Source organism: Perca flavescens, chromosome 4, assembly GCF_004354835.1.
Source record: "Perca flavescens isolate YP-PL-M2 chromosome 4, PFLA_1.0, whole genome shotgun sequence".
NCBI classification, from domain to species: Eukaryota; Metazoa; Chordata; class Actinopteri; order Perciformes; family Percidae; genus Perca; species Perca flavescens.
The window spans coordinates 14189454-14210481 of record NC_041334.1 but is presented as its reverse complement, the minus strand read 5'-3'; the positions used below and the strand labels follow the sequence as shown (position 1 = coordinate 14210481).

Here is a 21028-nt window from a genome sequence, read left to right as displayed (position 1 = left end):
GGTATGCGAAGATTTGACAAATCAATTGGCAACATTTAATCGCAGGTTGCAGAGCTAACTTGCTATTGTATAACAGGAACAATTTAGACAACCAAGCATAGCAAATGTACCAAAAACAAATATCAAAGCAAGTTCTACCTCATAAAGGACTCCACTTTTTACCATGCCATTTACAAATTAATATTTCCTTTTGCTATTGCTCTTGACTAAAGACCACAGTATGAGATCGCAAAAGAGTAGAGATGTTTGAAGGACTGGGGGGCCTATAGTAAGACTGTACTTTTACTGTAAAATCTATAAAACCTGTCAGTTTGTGTACTGGGTTTTGATTAGGGTTGGGTACCGAAACCCGGTTCCCAACCGACCTGTATCTACCGGACAGAATGACAATTCAGATTTCTGTGCCTCATGTCAAGTGTCTCTTAAATACCTGCCCTGCTCTCTGGGGCTCCGAAATGGACATTAGAGGCAACAGAAGCATCACTGCACGTGACGCTAGTCAGAGGCGTCGTTAGGCCTGTGCGTCCCCGGCTACAGCCCCGAATGTTTTATGAATAGCCCCGGATCTCTCGCTTTCTCTCTCTCTTTTTTTTTTTTTTTTTTTTACCAAAAACAAGTATCATATAATTAAAAATAATCCCCAGAATGGCACATGCAAATTAAGAAAACCAGTATTTTCCAAGGCACTCGCAGTTCTTAAGTTTTTTTTTGTAGAACTCATGGTAGAACTATAACTTAGTCCAGTTTATTTTTTCCGTGGCAAAAAGCGGGTAGCTATGTGCGGGGTCTGACCATCATGCCCTATTTGTTGCTATCACCTAGCAACCGTAGCTAGTTGCTGGCTTAGCGGTTAAAATGCTGAAAGCTAAATGGTCTAAAGAGTGGCTGTATTTCCCTCAAAGGGATTTCCACACCAAGACGTACAAGTCTGCAGCTAAAGACAGAGTGTAGCCTAGCTGCACCATTGCCACTGCCGCTGAGTTTTCAGAGAAAGTTAATGGTGCGTTTAATTGCAACTTGTAAACTGATGGTGCACTCATTATTGTAAAGTACCTTACTGTCATCTAGTGTTTGTTTTTTGTCATTTAACAGCAGTTGATTAGTATATTATTATAATAAGTTATTGTTATAAGTTATTGTTAATACATTTAAATAAATCATTTAAATTTGATCAAATGACCTTAGCAATAAACAGACCATTCTTTAATGTCACGACTGTCGTTTTGTGCTCTCGTTTTGTTTTTTTAAGTATCGGTTCAGGCACCGGCACTGTTTTAAAAGTATTGTTTCGGAAAAATCCAAACAATATCCAACTTTGATTTAGACCAACAGTACAAGGCAACTTTGACACACCATGATCAACACAATGTAACTCCTTTTCTCAAGTTCCTTAGATCATACAGACTTGACTTCATATCTTGTATCATCATCATGTATCATTACCTTGTCTATTTGCCTGTAGGATATAGTATGGAACTAATAAGTGATCCTGGAATTAATTTCTATCCAGGCACAAGATGCAAGTAAATTTCCTCCAATAGTATTCTGGCTCACACAATGACTAAATATAATTTTAGCAAATAATTTCCATGCAATGAGAGCACTAAGAAGATCCTTCACTCATAGTTCTCATGCAGGTGTTTTCACTTGTAGTGGCTGATTAAACCTCTTCTCAGGGCTGTGTGGGTGTTTACTGTACAAACTGTGCTTGACTAACATCTGACTCTCCTCTTAGTTTTGTTTCATCTGCCAGGGTGGAGCAACTTGTACATGCTTTTTTTAAACCAACCCCATGTATGAAGTTTGGACTTAAACAAACTTGCTGCATACTATAGCTCCACCCAATTTAAACAGAATAACATATGTGTGGGTGTGCAGTTCCTTTACTGTTGTTTCTGTTTCTCTGGTAAAATAGAATTGGTAAAAGAAAGCCACTTTGGAATGAAAATGAGCCAATCTGAAGATGTAGGAGACACAACATGTTATTTTTTTTAGATGAGATTGTATTCAGTGATTTCCATAAGATTACGGTCCAGAGCTCCAGTAGATGCATTTGTTTTTGCTTTTGTCTGGCTGCTGGATCTCAATGGTAAACTGAAACATTTAATGTTATGAAGGTTAACAATGTGAGTTTCTATAACATCTTTTATACAGAGATTATGCACCACTGTAAAGAAGATCTGCCATTATGCCAGCATTGCTTTTTCTTTTTTTTTTAAACTGAAGCAAAAAATGCCAGCATAATGCTGGCCCAGTGTGTTATTTTAGATAGTATCCTGGTATTCTGGAAGAGGCGTGATGTGTAACACAAAAGGATCCACACCCACCATGCCAACTGTCCCTTTTAAACTATACTACTATAAATTGATTTAGCTCTGTGACTAACGCTGCTGCTGGGTTAAAAGCAAAACAACTCTGTCCCCCCATTCCACGTTTGTACCTTTTATAAGGAACAGCGAGGTGGAATAACAGCGCAACATTCCCGCCTTTAATAGGTTATGTGAAAGGGGCTTATGTGTCTGAAACAAGGACAACCCACATAGCTCATTATGTTTTTGTCAATTCCATGCCTTTTGTCCATTACAGACACTTTTACTGATAAGCGGTCGACAACTGATCTTTCTTCTTTTATATTCTTGGTTAAATTTCCTTACCCTAAAATACAGCATATCACCTTTCTTTTACTGAGAAGTGTATGTGCTCAGTTGCCTTTGTAGTACTTGCAATGCCTCTTTCAATGAATATTCCACATCCTGATCCAATTGCAAAACAACTCTCAAGTCCCTTATTGCACCATTTCCTTAACTACTTCCTTAAGTATACCACTACATCTGCTTTACATAGCCTCTTCCTGCATATAATCTGCTTTTTATGATACTGATCATTTTGCATGTACTTCTACAGCTCCAACTTCCCTACATATGTAATTTGGGCATTGTCTTGGATTTATTTTTAAATAGAATAAATGTTAGGTTTTTATTTAACATTGATTTACTCTAAGAAATGATAGAATTATGGGTTTTCATATATGAAACAGATTGTTCTTTTATACTGCTGCTTAAAATTAAAACTACTGAATTGAAATTACTTTAAACAGTCTTTGCAGCACAAAGCTTCTTTGCATTCTGAGGCAATATCAAAACCCTCCAATTCATCTTATACCAATAATTTTTTTCCTGCAATCTGCAGATGGTACAATGGTGGACGCAGCAGCCAAATAGTCTTTACGTTTTTGTTTTTATCTCAAGTCAGTGACTTGGATCATTTGCTTGCTGAGTCACTGACAAAGCTAATTATCAGCAATGTGACTTGTCCACTGACATAGAGACAGTCGGGGCTTGCTGACCAGCTGAAAACCTTGGATCTCTTTGCCTCCATTAAGCGCTGGAAAAAGTATCCAGCTGTGCTGAGCTTTAATGGGCTTAAGGTTCCCTGTGAAATCATAACAGGGGGGAACCTCACTCATCACACCATCAACCAGGAAGTACCTGAGAGACGGAAATCATATTCACCTTGTATTCACCTCCCACCAGGCTCATAATTGCAGGAGATAGGTGTGCTCAGGGTCTGGAGTCCATTACCATACTTCCATGGACAATGATTAATGACCCGGTGGGAACAAACAGCAAGCGACCGCTCTCTAACAGCGTCCGTTAGCTCATATGCCACCAAACACAGGAGCATATGCTTCAGATATTTGCAAGACCTTGTTTTGCACTTCAAAAAGTTGAGAACAAAAGTGTGTGTAAGTGTGACGCTCAAGTTTGCTTGATTGCATACATGGTGTGTTTCTGCATGTACTGTACATGTATGAGGGTGTACAGTGATAACTCTGTGTGCAATCATTACTATCATGTCACTGTGATTAGATTAATTGCCCTGAGTGTGACCATCAATAACAGTAATATGTCGGTTTCCTAAATCTGATGTACCTTTTTCAATGACTACATTGCATGAGTAAATTAGCACTGGTAATCAATCACAAGTCAATCTGTAATGAATGTAACAGTGGCACTGGTGACAGCTATTTTAAATGGCTGCAGGAATACATTATCTGTGTGTTTATGTGTGGCGTGTTCTGTGCCTAGTTAACACTATACAAATTTAGCTTAGTTTTTCTAGATCCCAAATAAAAGCCCCAGATTAGAGGCAAATCGACTTTGGCACCCCCTAACTCTTCTGTTCTTTATTCTTCTGTTTTATCGCTGCAAATCAGCACACCAACAACTTGGAGCGCTTGTTCCTAGCGGACATCCATTTTTGGAACAAAAAGAATCCCATCTGGCGCATGGTGTTAAGTTGAGTTCCGTGTCATGAGGTGCTTTTGTTTTCGTGACAAAATGTAGTTTGGAGAGCAGACATACACATTGACAGTGGTGGAAGAAGTATTCACATCCTTTACTCGAGTAAAAATACAAATACCATACTGTAAAAATACTCCGTTACAGATAAAAGTCCTGCATTGAAAATGTTACTTAAAAGCTATAGTGTGTAGTTTCTGTCTCCCCCATGAGGAATTCTAAGTCATGACAACAAAACTGACATGATACAAGCCTTCTGTGACCTCACATTTTAGAAACGGGAATGATCAAATCAGTTCTGTCAATCAACTAAGTGTTTAATCGGCTAATCGCTTCAGCTGGACTTCTAGACCAGTAGTTTAATTTATGATAAAACATGGTATTTTATAAACAACATGTAGAGGAGTAGAAGTAGAAAGTGGCACGAAAAGACAAGACTCAAGTAAGGTACAAGTCTGTCAAATTTGTACTTTAGTACAGTACATGAGTACTTAGTTATATTCCACCACTGCACATCAGGAATTCCTCCTGGTGAAAGATCTTGTGGTGTGTGACCCCTTGTCGCCGGCCTGTCATGTAGTGTGAAAACCACAACAACTTCAAGACTCCCGATTACAAGACAGCAAATTGTGTAGTGTGAGCAGTACAGCAATCTGACAACTTTGAAAGTTGTGTAGTGTGAACTTAGCTTAACAAATATCAATGCATGTCTGCGGGAAACACTGAGAACAAGGATCGTGCTGTTGCAACGAAATTTTTGAAATCCTGTTAAAAGAGCATTTTTACTGGAATGTTAAAAACATATAACTCCAAGTGGTCTGTGTGCTGATATCTATAAAAGAACAGCAACAAAAAAGCCCATCAGCAACATGCAACACAGTTTTGTTGCCTCTGTAAACAACAGGGATCTGTGTGCTGCAAAGGCAGGTCCCTAGTGGACAAGCATCATAGTGTATCTTCAAAAGCGACTTACCGATGGGGCTGGTTTCCCTCCTTTTGCAGTGCAGACGAGAGTGAAGTTTTGGGCTTGGTATCGACTGAATGGGGCTGGAGTGTTCTCTGCCACCACTGATATGTTGTTCGGAGGCGCTGTGGAGGACAGGAAGAAAGCTTTGTGAATCAACATCCAAAAAACATTTGATGGACACAAAGTGCAACCTCAAACATTCTTAAACTGTAAGAAAATATCCGCTTTCCCTTGCTCGGTACAATCCAGCAGTTATTTCGTGATAAAATCAAATGTCACCTCAGGGTTATGCATGTAGGTGTAGGCAGCACTGGTAATACTGACAGCAGAGGAAGAGAAGGAAGTGAGAGCAGAGAAAGAGCAATGCGGTTGTGCCCCGATTGTTTAAAATACAACTGACTAAAACAAATCTGCAGACCTGCTTTATCTGCCTAACGCAAGAAGATGCTGAGAGAATCTCCACTTAAAATGGTAACTGAATGGTTGGGACAATATGTTTAAAACTCCCCAGGGCTTATGTGAGTCGGATGAGGCTGATAAGGTAGAAAATCTCATACATATCATATCACGAATCCTCCGTCTGAATCTCTCTAGGGATCCCGGCAAATATGTCATGGCAGTGTAAAGGGAAAACATGTGAGCAAGACTTCACAGCGATATAGAGGAGCACTGGGAGGAGAAGAAGGTAATGAATGGAAATCTCCCACATCCCCCGGAAAATCAACTGTTCAACATGCAGTCCTACTCCAGTCCTTGTATGGTGGCTTAATAGGAATGTTAATATTTCATAGACCATATTGGGGCTGAATCAGGAAAAATATCAACAAGCTAGTTTCAACTGACGACACTGCAGCAGATGATGGCCAGCTGCACAAGGACCACTTGAATTTTGATGAGGACCGCTGAACACAACATTGACAACATTAGCTGAAGAGGCTTTAAGATGCAGAGTTTATCATGTATTCTGTATATCTACATGTCTTCTCTTTATGAGGCTTTTCACGCACCATCGTGCGTATAACATTGCATAGTCGTCCGTGCAAGTTGTAATTCGGCAGTGTAATATTTTCAAGAGACTTCAGTTGGCCCATAGCTCTAATCAGAATGAGAAGTGTTTGTGAAATCTGTCAAGGACTGTTTGAGGTTAAAGAAGAATATCTTAACACTAAACCTATGAGTCATACTTTAAAGGTGACCTATTATACTCGTTTTCAGGTTCATAGTTGGATTTTGTGTTTCAACTAGAACATGTTTACATGCTTTAATGTTCAAAAACACTTTGGGCCCTATTTTAATGATCTAAGCGCACGGCGTGAAGCGCATGGCGCAGGTGCGTTTAGGGCTTGTCCAAATCCACTTTTGCTAGTTTGACGGCAGAAAAAAAGGTCTGTGCGCCAGGCGCATGGTTCAAAAGGGTTGTACTTAGTGTCGTCATTAATTCATAGGTGTGTTTTGGGCGTAACTTGCAATAAACCAATCACAGTGTCATCTCCCATTCCCATTCCCATTCTAAAAGCAAGGCATGTTTGTACCTTGGCACATTGCTATTATGATGGCAGATTTGCACCGTAATATTTTTATTTGTAATCTTTTGCATGTTTGTGTGCTGCTGCGCTTCCCTAGTGTGTGTAACAAGCATAGTGTGTGTAACAAGCATAGTGTGTGTAACAAGCATAGTGTGTGCGCGCTGTGCACGAGGCTAGGCGCATTGTACTAATTTGCTGTTAAAATAACAATGAAATGCTGCGCTATTGACTTTAGACCAGGTTTTTTTTGGTCAATGGCGCGATCACTTCCCGCTGCCTCAAGATAGCAATACGCCAAGAATTCACCTGAACACACCTCCCTGTAAGACCAGAACGCCCATGGGTGCAAAGATTTGCTATTTAAACAATGCAGGTGCTGGACGGGAAATTAACAACTGTGTCGGTCTTAAACTAGCAAAGACACTTGTGTGGGGCTTTGCACTGCGCCAGGTGCAAGATAGGGCCCTTAATGTCTTACTGCCAATGGCTGCTGCACCTGTATTCACATGTTCAATTTATCACTAAAACGTACATTTTGTAACCCCACCCACGATCTTTTCCTACACCTAACTCTCTCGTTCTTGTGCCGAACGTCAGCTAAACTTACAGTATGTCCCAACTCGGAGCGTCAATAGTGACACCAAGAGTCCCCACCCAGAGAGTCAAAAAATGACGCCAAAGGGCTAGATGCTAAAGGAGATATTGCATCAGTAACAAACACCAAAGACACCTGACCAAGCTTCACTTTTTGGCGCGCTGCTAGTGAGAAAGTGTTTGTATTCACCCTCTGTTGGAGCACCTGTCTCTTTAAGCCACATACATTAATTGATTAAAAGATCGGGGTGGGGGTTGGTGGGGATTTAGCTGCTGGTCTGGGTGCTTCTGTTTCTACACCTCTTAATTGCATATTGATGGGATTCATATGGTAGTAAATTAACCTTAGAACACTCCATTAGCTTACTGACAAGCCTGTCTCAACGTGGCGTATGATAAGCTGTCAGAGGTGTCTGTCTGTGACCGATCATTCACAATACCACAGAAGCAGTGTCAAGTGGTGAAGTCTCTCCTCCAGTACAGTGAAGTTGCTCCAATATGCAGAGCATCTATTCAGACAATAAAAAAAAACCCAATCATCTTCATAGATTTATAATATTGATTGCTCTATTCCATAAAACAGCATCATGTTGTACTTGGTGAAAGCTTGCTGGAGTCCAGTAAATATATTACTAACACCATCTTCAATTTTCCATCTGCAAAGTGGTTCAAGTGCTGCTATACTAGGCAGTTAAAAAATATGAGTCATTTTCACTAAATTAGCAGCTGTAAACGCAAAGAGATCAGGAGAGTTTTCCCGTAATCTGCAGGGAGTTTCAACACACCAAACCACACACATTCAATTTAGACCAAGCTAATCTCATGAAAACCAATTTTGTTAGATTAAAAATAATTACTGTCAAATAGCAAGTTTTCACTTGACTGATAAGTATTGATAATCCCCTGACAAGTACTCATCCATAACACTGATAAGGAGATGCTTTGTTTAGTTTGAATGAAATCACTAACACAACCTTCTGGTCAAGTCAGTTCAGGAGAGCCATACATTGATCAGGGTTTCTGGCCTGAGGGTGGATGGCAATCTAATGGGAGTCAAAGCTAAAGATGGCAATAAACCTTTGAAATATTACCGGGTGAAATATTTGACATGATTAAAAACGAGACCGAGCACACTATTTGCAAACACAACAACCCTGAGTAGGATTAAAATGGTTGTCTGGGATGATGTGATGATCTAAGCTTCTCATACCTCATTAAATTGCAGCTCTCTCTTCGCCCACTTGTTAAAGGTTGAGCTAATGTTTTCCCCTTGTTTTTGTGTACTGCAGTTCTTTCTTGTAAGCTGTCTGTCTGCCGGGCGTGTTAAATGGGGGCTCTGCCTCCCATTGCAGACACATACTGAGGCCTGCATAGCAATAATTTAAAAACAACAGATAAATTATGAATTTCTCCCTTGACAAAGTTATTGCCTATACTGTAGTATGCTGATATAGAGCTCATACAAAACAGGGAGAGAAAAACATTTGAATCAAAATGCTAAAAACAGAGTTCAGTTTGCCAAACACTGAGTAAAAGTCTAGGGGGAAAGGAAAGAAACTTTTAGGGAAAAAAAAAAATACATAAATGTCCATATCTTTGATATTCTTCTGGAGTTTTCTTAAAAGACTGAAAACATTTAAAAACAGATATAAAAATGTTACCATCTCCCACTTTCCTTTACATACTGAAAACTGCACAGCGACACAGTGTACAGGCAGAAGTATTTCTGCTCTGTGTGCCTGGCATTCAGATTGCCGCACAAGTTTTTCTTTTTTCCTCAGAATTTATTGAAATCTTTTGGGCCTTTTATATCACTTACCCCATTATGTCCAATTTTGGCGGTTTTCATGTTTTTACTTTACATTAAAGGATTCCATCATCCTCTTTAGTAATTTTGACAACCTTGTTGGCTCATCGAAGTCTTTCAAAAGTCATTGCACTAAAACCTTATCAAGCTAAAACTTCCTGAAACTTGGCCATGAAGCTTTTTACATGACAGTAACACAATTTGGTCTAAAAGAGAAAAACCTTAAACACTTTTGCCTACAGCGCTGCCAAACGTGTTGTGTATACTGCTGGCTACGTTCCATTATATAATATAAATACAGACCCTGAAACTTAAAAATGCAAACGTCTTTGAAAAAAAGTGATACCTGCAGTAACATGAGCCGTTCCTCCTTTTTTCCTATGTTCAGAGTCCACTTGCACACCGCTGCATTAAAAGCAGCATTTACTTTCTTTTGTCCCCGGTAGTACTGCTGTGCCAGTTACTTCAATACTGATCCCTCCCTATATCTTTCGTTTATCACCTCCCTCTTGTTCCATATCCTCAAGCACCATTAACCTGCTATCTTTCCAAAAAAAAAAAAAAAAAAAAAAAAAGAAAAAAAAAAAAAAAAAAAAAAAAAACCTGCAAATGGGATTGGTGAATGTGCACAACAGGAGCATGTTTAATGCTCCCAAGAGACTGCTTTCCTTGGCCTCATAATTAAGGGATTTAGAGCTCTGGAGACAGCTGGACTCACAAAAAATCACTCCCAACACCCACTTGTACTAAGCACCCTGGCCTCGAGTCCACATCTCAGGGGGGTTATTTATAGTGGATGAAGGTGTTTGTGTGTGTGTGTGTGTGTGTGTGTGTGTGTGTGTGTGTGTGGGGGAGAGAAAAGGCACCAAGGTCCTCCTTGCTGTACTTTTTTTTATCGTGAGCCCAAGAGTCCCAAAGTAATCAATATGAATTTTGAATCATTTCATCAAGTTAAATGCTCACTCCTCAGTGGAATTTTATCAAAATCACTATTGCATTTTCTCGACAACTAGTTTTTCTGACAGCTGAAGAACCACTTCCATAACAACAACTGAACTTATGACATTTTCCACTTTCTTCCAAAATGTATTATTTGGAAAGTCTATAATGCCAGTGGGTATGCATGTGTTAGTCTTTGTTTTGTTTTAGCCCTCTGATAGACTGGGGACCTGTGCAAGGTGTACACTGTGTCTCACCCAATGCTGGGGTAGGCTTCAGCCCCATGTGTAGCTAAACAGAATAAGTGGGTACTGAAAATGGTTCCAGTAATTTCATAAAAGACACTGTATAGGTTTAGCTTGAAATGGCTTGATACCTACAGTTGAAAGCTGGGATACCTAAGCAGCAGCTAATCTCTGTCACAAAATTAAAGTACAAGTCAATTTAACCCTTGTGTGGTGTTCATATTTTTGTTTCACAGCCAATGTTCCCGGGTCTGGTGGACCGACCACATTATTAGGCTTTTAAATCAATACAGCCATAACAATTTATGTAAAAATACTTAATAGATGTTTACTTTAGCACAGTTACCAATGATATATACATAATGTATGGTTCATATTTGCCATTTACCCCTGAGAGATCACATTTATGATCATTTTCGGTTTTTGTTAGAAAATAAGGAAATTCAATTATAAAAAAGGGGGGTGTACCGTGTGCAGTCATTGAAAAAAACTAATTTTTTCATGTTCTTCACAGAAAATGAGCCAAAGCCAGTGAGTTTGAATTAGAAGAAATAATACAAAAATTATTTTAGCAAACATTGAAAACGGGTCCCACAGACCCAAACACCACACAAGGGTTAAATAGCTATCACAAAAGGAACATTAGTGCAATCATGTAGCAAAGGTTTTCAATTTCAGACAGCTCACGATTGCCTGCTATTGCTGCTTTTTTTCTTTGTTTACTGCATATTAGCTTTTATGCACAACTTGTGCTCCAGTCACCAACTATCCTATATGGATGAATGCCATTTAGTCACGACAGAACATTCGTTCTGAATGCTTCACTGAAGAGATTTGCTTTTAATAAAGCTTTGAAACACTAATTTCCATCAGCATTTGTACAGTGAAAACAGCGAGGCCAATAGCCTGGCACATCCCCATGTATTATGAATACATGGCCGTAACTCGGCTTTGAAAGAGGGCCTTGAGGTGACACAGTGTCATCAATATGCAAAACAATTTCATGTCTGAATTTGGAGAGGTTCTTTAGAGTTGAAACTGGAAATAATAGCACAGACAGAAAGAGACACAAGTGGACCCTAAAGAACTGCTAAAAAATATTTCCCTCATCTTTGTGCCAGAGTGACAATATCACACCAAGTCTCTGATGCGCAGATCTGTAACAAAAACCAGAGAGAGAATCCAGACGGAAGAGAGAGAGAGAGAGAGAGAGAGAGAGAGAGAGAGGCTGGCAAAAAGCATGTGTTGAGGTGATGTAGTGCACACAATAGCAGAATATTCTATTAACCCTTTTGAGAGACTTTTCTTTTTGATTTTTCCTCCACAGAGAAGTCAGGGCCAGGTACAAAGCAGCATCCCTAGAGCTTTCAAGGATACAATTACTTGCTCAGAGACACTTGTGCAGTGCAGATGCTAATGCCAGCCGACACAGGTGCGTGAACCTGTTTACTCCAGCTGAAGAACATATCATCCAGCTACTTCATCTAATTTACCATATGTGTCTGGCTCCAACATGTGAGGTCCTGTTGTCCTTTTCCTACACTGTACAACTCATGTCCTTGCCTAATTGGCTCTCCAGTCTTCACCAATGCCACCAAGACAAATGTATGTACATTTAGTGTTCTGTTCAATTACGTGTTTATAGTTCATAGTACTTTCGGGAGGACATTGGAAACTTCAGAGTTAAGGCTACATATATTACTAAGAGGTTAAACCTGAACAGCGGAAACAGACATGACGGACACATCACTGAAAATCAAGCAACTGGAAATTCAAAATGTCAATTTAATTGACTCCTTTGCCTAATATCCATCCCAGTGGAGTCTGTAATAGAAGTTAATTGGACCCTTCCGGGGCCAGTTCTATGATCTCAACTTTACTCGTAGGCTTGAGGATATGATTCTGGCATTCAAAAGATCAAAACAAACTTCACAGTGCCTGCTCTTGGCAATGGACAAAACATACGCTCCACTGCTGCTTGATTTCTGCTTCAAGGTTAAAGTTTGTCCCTAACAGAGAGGTATATGTGAATTCATATTGGTGACAGTTATTTCTTGTGAAGGGAAGAAACATACGTGCATTCCAGACAGAGTTCAGCTGCCTGAGTGAAACATAAAACACTGCCAAAGTGCCTATATCCCTTATTTTGAGAAGCCACCCAGTTGGATGCATGATTGTGGCAGTGGGGGAGATAGAAGGCAGCCTGGAAACAATCAAAGTTAAGTCCTCTCAATAGGGAAAAAAAGAAATGTTAAAATGAGCGCTGGCTCAACACCCCTGTACCGAAGTCTGCTCCTTTTATTCCCCAGCACCAGCACAAGATAAAAGACACCCAAATGCTTTTTAATCACTTTTCTATTGTGCTTTTAGCATTCACATTTACACCCCACCCTTTTAATTTGCATGGGTTATTACTGTGCTGTCAGCTCATATCACATCCGCCCACCCTGGCGCATCAGCCAGCGGTAGCTGGTTGCAAAGAGAGGGTGACTCTGGTGGCTGTCAGGAAGAGGAAGGGGATGAAACACAGAGACAAAAGCTTGTGTCACATTGAACAAGTTCCCCAGTTCTGAAGCCCATTAATCATACCGATGTTGTTGAAAACACAGCAAGCCCATACATGACAGTGTGCTTACTTCTGTCTGTGAGTTTAAGAGAGTGAGAAATGCATTTAAGCGTTCTTGTCTCTGGCAAACATACTGATTGGTTTCATTGATGCATTACTGAGCATCATTGCTCAGTAATGCATCAGCTGTCAAGCAAGTGGCCTATACTCTCAAGAGACAGAATATCAACCAGTCTCTCTATATATATATATATATAAATATATATAAATCATTCTCTTAAAAAAAATATATATATTTTTTTTTTTTTTTTTTTTTTTTTTTTAAAGAGAGTGATTTGGGAGCTTAGGCACAATTGCGCTTTTCTCTGTCGCTCTGTTCCCATATGATTGAAATACAATATGTCATGGCTGTATATGGCTTTCCCCAGTCTCTCCTCCTGCTGCTGTTCTCTGAGGGTAAACCAGGCTTGGACTTACAGCTTTGTGCTTATAATGAGGACAAGAGGGACAGAAGAGAGGATTTTGCCAGCACAGTTTGAAGGCTTGGTTGAGACAGGACAAAAGGGAAAGCTTTCTCCCGAATAGCAGACAGTGGCAGATGGGACTTACCCTGTACCCAGCCCAGCATCAATTATGCTGTGGCTGGCACCCTCATCTCTAAAGTCCATTTGTTTGCTTAAGGGCAGGGGTTTAGGCTTGGCAATCTGTTACAATTCGGCCCCTCTACCTTCAGCCCTCTTCATCCTCACCCATCCCCCCTTTGACAGCTTGGTAATTCACAAGGTATTGACACGTATGGTAATTTAAGGTCCCCAGTGCCTTGGGCGTCACAGACAAATTTCTTGATCAGTATGGCTGAGTGGCCTGGTTGTGATGTTTTTTGTTTTTATGACACCTAATTTACAGACCAAGGAGGGTAAAAAGAGGCTGTAAAGTTATATGAGGCCAAAGAGAGTCACTTGAGGTAGTGAAGTATCCATCATTCAATTCTCAGTTCTGGCCCTAGCCCATCTGAACAATTCCCAAAGAAGTCTTTGAGAAAATCTACATCAAATGCCTGTAGCCAGACGGCCACAAGCCTCACAAATGTCGATATAGTATACACAGCATTCAGGGAGGATAATTCATATTTCAAGCTGACATGCAGGGGTTGTTGATGGGGCAGTTACGACCAAGACAAATGGCTGACCATGCATCAACAGTTTTACTTGTCAAAATGAAGAAAAAATACAACACAATGACTTTCATTGCCTTGACATGTTTAACCTGCCCTGGACACTGCTTTATGTTAATATTTCAGCAAAATAACGTAAGTTATCATCAGTTATCAGATAGTGAAATATATAAATAATATCTATTTTTGTCCATCACAGTGTGGTACACTGATGACATATACATGACATTAAACATCCTTAACTCTTTGAGACCATTTTAAAGTTACCTGCAGTTTCACTGATCAATTCAGAGATCTGCCTGCTTTTCTGTGAAAATGCATTTGATCCAATAAGACAGCTGCATTTTTTTTATCTTAAACCGTTTGTGAGCATCTTCTTGCTATTCAGAAAGTCAGTGACAAATCATACAATTGCATTCACTCTGGCACATAGCACAAAGGCCATCATTTCCTCAGCTATTAAACATCTCAGAGCCGTCATTAATTGATGCGATAAATCCATTTTAAACTCTGTCTCATGTTTCTTTCTCTTACTTTTTATCACACTTTTTTATTTTTTTAATCTTTTTTTCTGCCTGAAAAAGTGAACTAAATGATTCACACACACTGGTAAGAAGAGGTATACATAACTGAAGAAAATAATAGATTTTGTCTGGTAAAACCATAAAACTAAATAAGCATACAACACAGTACCAAGTGCTACTTCCTCATGTGTGACCCATCTAGTTTACAGGATTCATTACAAGTGGGTAATTATAATATCCTATTCACACACAGAGCCATTCATTTGTGCGTTTTACTGAAACACAGCCAGTTATACTTGAATTTGTGGGAAGTTTTAGATGGCTTTTCAAGGTGAAAGCAGTCTATAGCCGTATATGCACAGGACTAGTATTACTTGAGGACCTCTAGTAATTTGTAATAATTATCGAAGTCATCTGTGATCTTAATCGCTGTGCGATCTGCCATGTCAGTAATTTGTCAAGTAAAAATTCCACTGCAAATTACCTACCGTATTTAGTCAAACACAGATTATTCTCTTCTCAGGACACTATTACTCCACAATATCTTTACATAACAAATATTGTTTACTGCTATATTAATGTTCTATATGTTGAGCTCAGCCCCTTTAACAAACTTAACACACTCAAACTCTGGGCTTGAGCACTTGTTCCCTACTGTTTGTAAATAATGCCCCAAAATGTACCATTCTCTGAAAAAGTTCCCAGGAGTTAACTGTACCCATCGCCCACCAACTCATATTTTCACACATTATTACAGTGATACTCCATGCAATCACACTTAAACTGTACCAGTTTTTTTCCTCTATTGAATAGTTGGCAGTATTCTGAACAACAGAAATAATGGGGACTCAGAGATGACATGTGACAAAATGATTTAGTCACTTGTGGTGATGACAATCTTGGGTGGTTCTTGCAGGTTCTTACATGAGAAACTGCAAAAACCCTGAGACAAATCATTTGGTTTATCAAATCCAGTACACAAACTGCCTCCCGCTGCCAACTCTAATCAATCACATTATGGAAATGTATATCAAAGTGATTCTGTTATTTGTAGCCAATTCGTCAGTGACTTAAAGATGAAAACCTAAAAAGTGTCTTGAATTTGGGCACACAGGAATGCCTACGTTCACCTGGCTACTGCCATTTAAACCATGCCACATGATCCCATTCTACATGCCAAATCATCACTCTTACATTACAAGTTTCAGTAACACTCTGAATGCCTTCTTCTGCCACTGTAATTGTAAGTTCTTATATTCTCGGTGCTGACCACAAGCAAAGACAGCTCCATATAAAAGGCTTTAAAGCTGGGTCATTAGTTACCAGTGAGTTCCTGTTTGAAAGTAATTTGATGTGAAAAGAAAAATGCAAAGTAGCTACTAAATGCAGTGGGTTCTTCATAGTGTCAGTCCAATTCCTTGGGGACATGGGCAAAATGGGAATGTTTGAAGTATCTAACTTCAGACATTAAAGGGATAAAAAGGTTTATCAAGTGTGAATAATGCCCTCCTTGTGTTGGATTTGATTGATGGGTGCTTTCTGGTGAGTAATCCACTCTGAAAAGAATGGAAACTTATAGCTGATGGCATGTTTCAACAATGTTCATTAAAGTGTGCAGCACATTAAAGCTCTTAATAGGGCTGGACATTTCTTGCACAATTGTAATCTATGCTATGCGGAGTAAGTACTATAGAACATAATATGTATGGAGTCCTGCGGTAGCTGTGTACTACACTTATGGTACTCTATTGTGTTGCACTTCAAAGAACATGTATTGTAAAGCTGAAATATGGTGAGGTCTTCAAACTCTGCCTCCTCCACATGGGACAGAGGGCATGTCGGTTGGGTTCAGGAGTTGCTCAAAGTGCTCTTTCCACCGCTCAACAATATCCCCAGTCAGGGTCAGCAGTACCCCTTTCTACATCAGAAATGTGACATCACGTCCTTTTTCAAGGCCGTGTAAATTTAGATAAATGGCATCGGGGCTTGAAATTAACTTTTTTTGCCCACCGGCCACTGTGGCTATTGGTTTTACTAGCCAATTTTAGTTGTTGGGAAATGTCGTTTTATTTGATTGACATTGACTATGGTGTGTTAGAATTAACTTGAACAACTAGATTTACAATCCTTTTAAATGTAAATGGCCACTGTAAACACCTAAATCAAAACTACATAAAATGCACTATAGTCATCAACTATTCAGCTCTGGTAAGGTTGTGTGTAAAGCTCCTTTTGTGTGAAAACATGCTTGGATTAAGATAAAGACATAAAAAGATTGAATATCAGCAGGTTATATAGCCTGACACTCTTCTGTAAACATGGTGAAGCAAGAGAGGAACATTGTGAAAGATGTTGTTGGTGCTGTAGGTGGAACTGTGAAACACAGCAAAGGTCAGTAATTCTTTTCTTTCTTTTCTGAACAATATATAACCAGCATTATACACACCACTATTGTTTGTAAGTCAGTTCTTAGCAACTCTTTCCCGATGACATCATGCGAGTCGTGAAAGACGGAAAGCTTTGTCATAGCTCTGCCAAGTCACTGCAAGATTTATGACTCTATAATCACCTAATCTGACAGTGACCATTGTAACAAATACAAAATATTGTGTAGTGAACACGCCAAAGTGGCTAGTAAGAGTAACTCCGTTACACGCCACTGCCTAATTATACCCGCATTTCGCAGGTAGGTGGGTGCTAATGGTAAGCCCTGAATGGAATGTGACCAAGCCTTAAGACTAGGGCTGTCAATCGCGATTAATCGCATGTTTTATCACATGATTAAAATTCTACTATTTTGCATTTCAGAACTGTTTTTAAGTACATATTAACAATGGAAAGCAAATCTTACCAGTGACTGGGAATCAAATGAATGCAAAGAAAGTTACTTTATGAACTTGACTTTAAGATTTGTATTTGTTTATTATTTATTTACTGTAAACAAAAGAAGAAAAAAGAAGGGTACTAAACAACAGTCAGCAACTTGTTTATTGTTAAGGCCATGGTGAAAATTAAAGATTTAATAATAATGTAATAACTATAAAAATAACTTATTTCACCAGTAAATTGCTGTTGAACGACAAAAACAACCACTAGATGGGAAAAGGGTATTTTACAATTACTGTGACCGCACCACGAGGCTACCTGTTTAAAGTGAACGCACCGTCGGTGTTGGCAGCTGCTGCGCTGCAGAGCAGACTGTTAGGTCCCGGTGTTGGAATCCTCTACAGTGAAATACAGTCACACTTTACACTTATTTGGTTTCGTTAATACCGTTTAGGTTGGCACGTTTCGGTACCCAACACAACTTACCAGAGTCAATATAGTGTGTAGTAACTTCTAAATAATTTTGATTACTCACTGACGTCCAGTGATCACCGGTTGATGAGACAGTGTTTGCACTTTGGTTTCAACAACAGGTCAGCGAGTAGCACTCTCCAAAATAGTGCTTTGCCTGAGCCCAATAGCATCAACTTGAGTCACGTTAACTGTACTATGCTTAGCTCGTAGCTGGTAGCTGAAGGTTGACGTGCTTCGGTGATATTTTAATTCGGCTTTACACAATGTGCATATGGCTTTCGACTTGTCTACGAGCCGTTGGGAGTTTTGGAAAATAAAAAGTGCCATTCAGAATTGTGTTGCTGCTGCATTTCTCCATCATGCCTGCAGCCTGCAGCAGGAGGATGTGTTAGGAGGAAGTACGGCACCTTGATGATAAGTAAAGGTGCGGCAAAGGGTCAAAATAGTAGCCTGTTAGGCACGACGTAAAGCCGAGTGAAGTGAAAATAAATTAATTGCGATTAATGCGATTCATAAGATTAAAAGAAATGAACGTGTTGCTTGGCCCTTAATCGCAACACAATTAACGCATTAATGCTGACAGCCCTACTTAAGACATAATTTCCCACAAAAATACCAACAACTCAATCAAACCAAATCAAACATACATGTCCAACAGTTCCAATGAAGCAGATTAACGTTAGACTTTGAGTGTGAAATTCAACCTAAGCATTTTTCACCCTGAAATTTTATTTGATACCAAAAATGCTCTTAGAATTCTGACTTTAATCTCAGAACTCAAATTTTTCACATGTGGCCCTAATCCTCTTCCGTAGAAATAAGTTTAAGAACCACCATCTTAAAATGACATCCACGTTATGATCAAGAGAACACTTTAAATTTTAGATCGTTCTTTAAAGTGTTTAAATCCAATCCTACTGTATCAGTCTCACGTTTAAACAATTTTGTGTTCTGTTTTTATTTTATTTTTAGCTTTAAAAAAAAAAAGACAACAGGATATTAGGAATCAAAGGTAGATGGGAAAGAGGTATGTCTTTTTGCAGTGCAATATTATGACCACACCATGGTGTTTGGATTACCTATATTATGTTATGTGCATTGAAAGAGGGATACTTGGTGCACCTGTATTTTCACAACTTCATTATTGTGGTGCATCTATCAATATTGACTGGGCCCAGCAAATATTATGACTGATGTTCACACTCCTCCTCACAAAAAAGATAAAATCCACAAATCAAAGTTGATTTAATTTCTCAAAGGACTAAACTGTGCCTGTTGATTTCCTCAGCGTTGCCATTCAACTGTTTTGTTGATCTTATCTTTTTGTTTGTTTGTCTGTGTCAGAGGCGATTACATGAAGCACTAAGGCGATTCAAATCGGAAGCTCAAGATAAATACACCCGCTGCGCCGATTCTCCAACCAATCTCCCGCTCCATTGTCCCCTCACTCGCGAACAAAACCCCAAGGTACTTGAACTCCTTCACTTGGGGTAAGGACTCATTCCCTACCTGGAGTAGGCACTCCAGGTTTCCTGCTGAGAACCATGACCTCAGATTTAGAGGTGCTGATCCTCATCCCAACCGCTTCACACTCGGCTGCGAACCGATCCAGTGAGTGCTGAAGGTCGCAGGCCGATGATGCCATCAGGACCACATCATCTGCAAAGAGCAGCGATGAGATCCCCAGCCCACCGAACCGCAACCCCTCCCCACCCCGATCACGCCTCGATATCCTGTCCATAAATGCTACAAACAGGATTGGTGACAAAGCGCAGCCCTGGCGCAGGCCAACCCTCACCTGAAACGAGTCCGACTTACTGCCGAGAACCCGGACACAGCTCTCACTTTGGTCGTACAGAGATTGGATGGCCCTGAGAAGAGACCCCCTCACCCCATACTCCCGCAGCACCTCCCACAGTATCTCCCGGGGGACCCGGTCATACGCCTTTTCCAGATCCACAAAACACATGTAGACCGGTTGGGCATACTTCCAGGCTCCCTCCAGGATCCTTGCGAGAGTGAAGAGCTGGTCCGTTGTTCCACGACCAGGACGGAATCCACATTGTTCCTCTTCAATCTGAGGTTCGACTATCGGCCAAACCCTCCTTTCCAGCACCTTGGAGTAGACTTTACCAGGGAGGCTGAGAAATTTGATACCCCTGTAATTGGCACACACCCTCTGGTCCCCCTTTTTAAAAAGGGGAACCACCACCCCGGTCTGCCACTCCTTTGGCACTGTCCCAGACTTCCACGCAATGTTGAAGAGTCGTGTCAACCACGACAGCCCCTCCACACCCAGAGCCTTGAGCATTTCTGGACGGATCTCATCAATCCCAGGGGCTTTGCCACTGTGGAGTTGTTTGACTACATCAGTGACTTCCACCTGGGAAATTGACAATGATCCCCCATCATCCCCCAGCTCTGCCTCTAACATAGAGGGCGTATTAGTCGGATTCAGGAGTTCCTCAAAGTGCTCCTTCCACCGCCCTATTACCTCCTCAGTTGAGGTCAACAGTGTCCCATCCTTACTGTACACAGCTTGGATGGTTCCCCGCTTCCCCCTCCTGAGGTGGCGAACAGTTTTCCAGAAGCACCTTGGTGCCGACCGAATGGTCCTTCTCCATGTCTTCTCCAAACTTCTCCCACACCCGCTGCTTTGCCTCTTTCGTTCGTGGGTTACCGCCCCTTGAGGCACCTAAGACCCTAAGACCACAGTTCCCAATTTACCCGCACTACCCGTTTGGGCTTACCAGGTCTGTCCAGAGTCTTCCCCCACCCCCTGACCCAACTCACCACCAGATGGTGATCAGTTGACAGCTCCGCCCCTCTCTTCACCCGTGTGTCCAAAACATACGGCCTCAGATCAGATGAAACGATTATAAAATCAATGGTGCTTGTTATAGACAATCCATGACTAGCACAGAAGTCCAACAACAAACAACCACTCTGGTTTAGATCAGGGAGGCTGTTCCTCCCAATAACGCCTCTCCATGTGTCTCCATCATTGCCCACATGCGGTATTACATTCAATTTATTGCACCGTTGTGACGAAAAGAGAGCTGAGCCAGAAGGCAAAGCTCTCGAT

The 21028-nt window shown here is 40.4% G+C and overlaps 1 protein-coding gene across 1 annotated transcript in view; it reads right to left on the bottom strand.

Annotated features, from left to right (window-relative positions):
• igsf21a (immunoglobin superfamily, member 21a) overlaps positions 1 to 21028 on the bottom strand; it is a 230468-nt gene that overhangs the window by 38638 nt on the left and 170802 nt on the right. The window contains exon 5 of the mRNA XM_028577081.1: positions 5275 to 5390. Coding sequence (XP_028432882.1) covers positions 5275 to 5390 — 116 coding nt within the window. The remainder of the gene's footprint in view (positions 1 to 5274; positions 5391 to 21028) is intronic.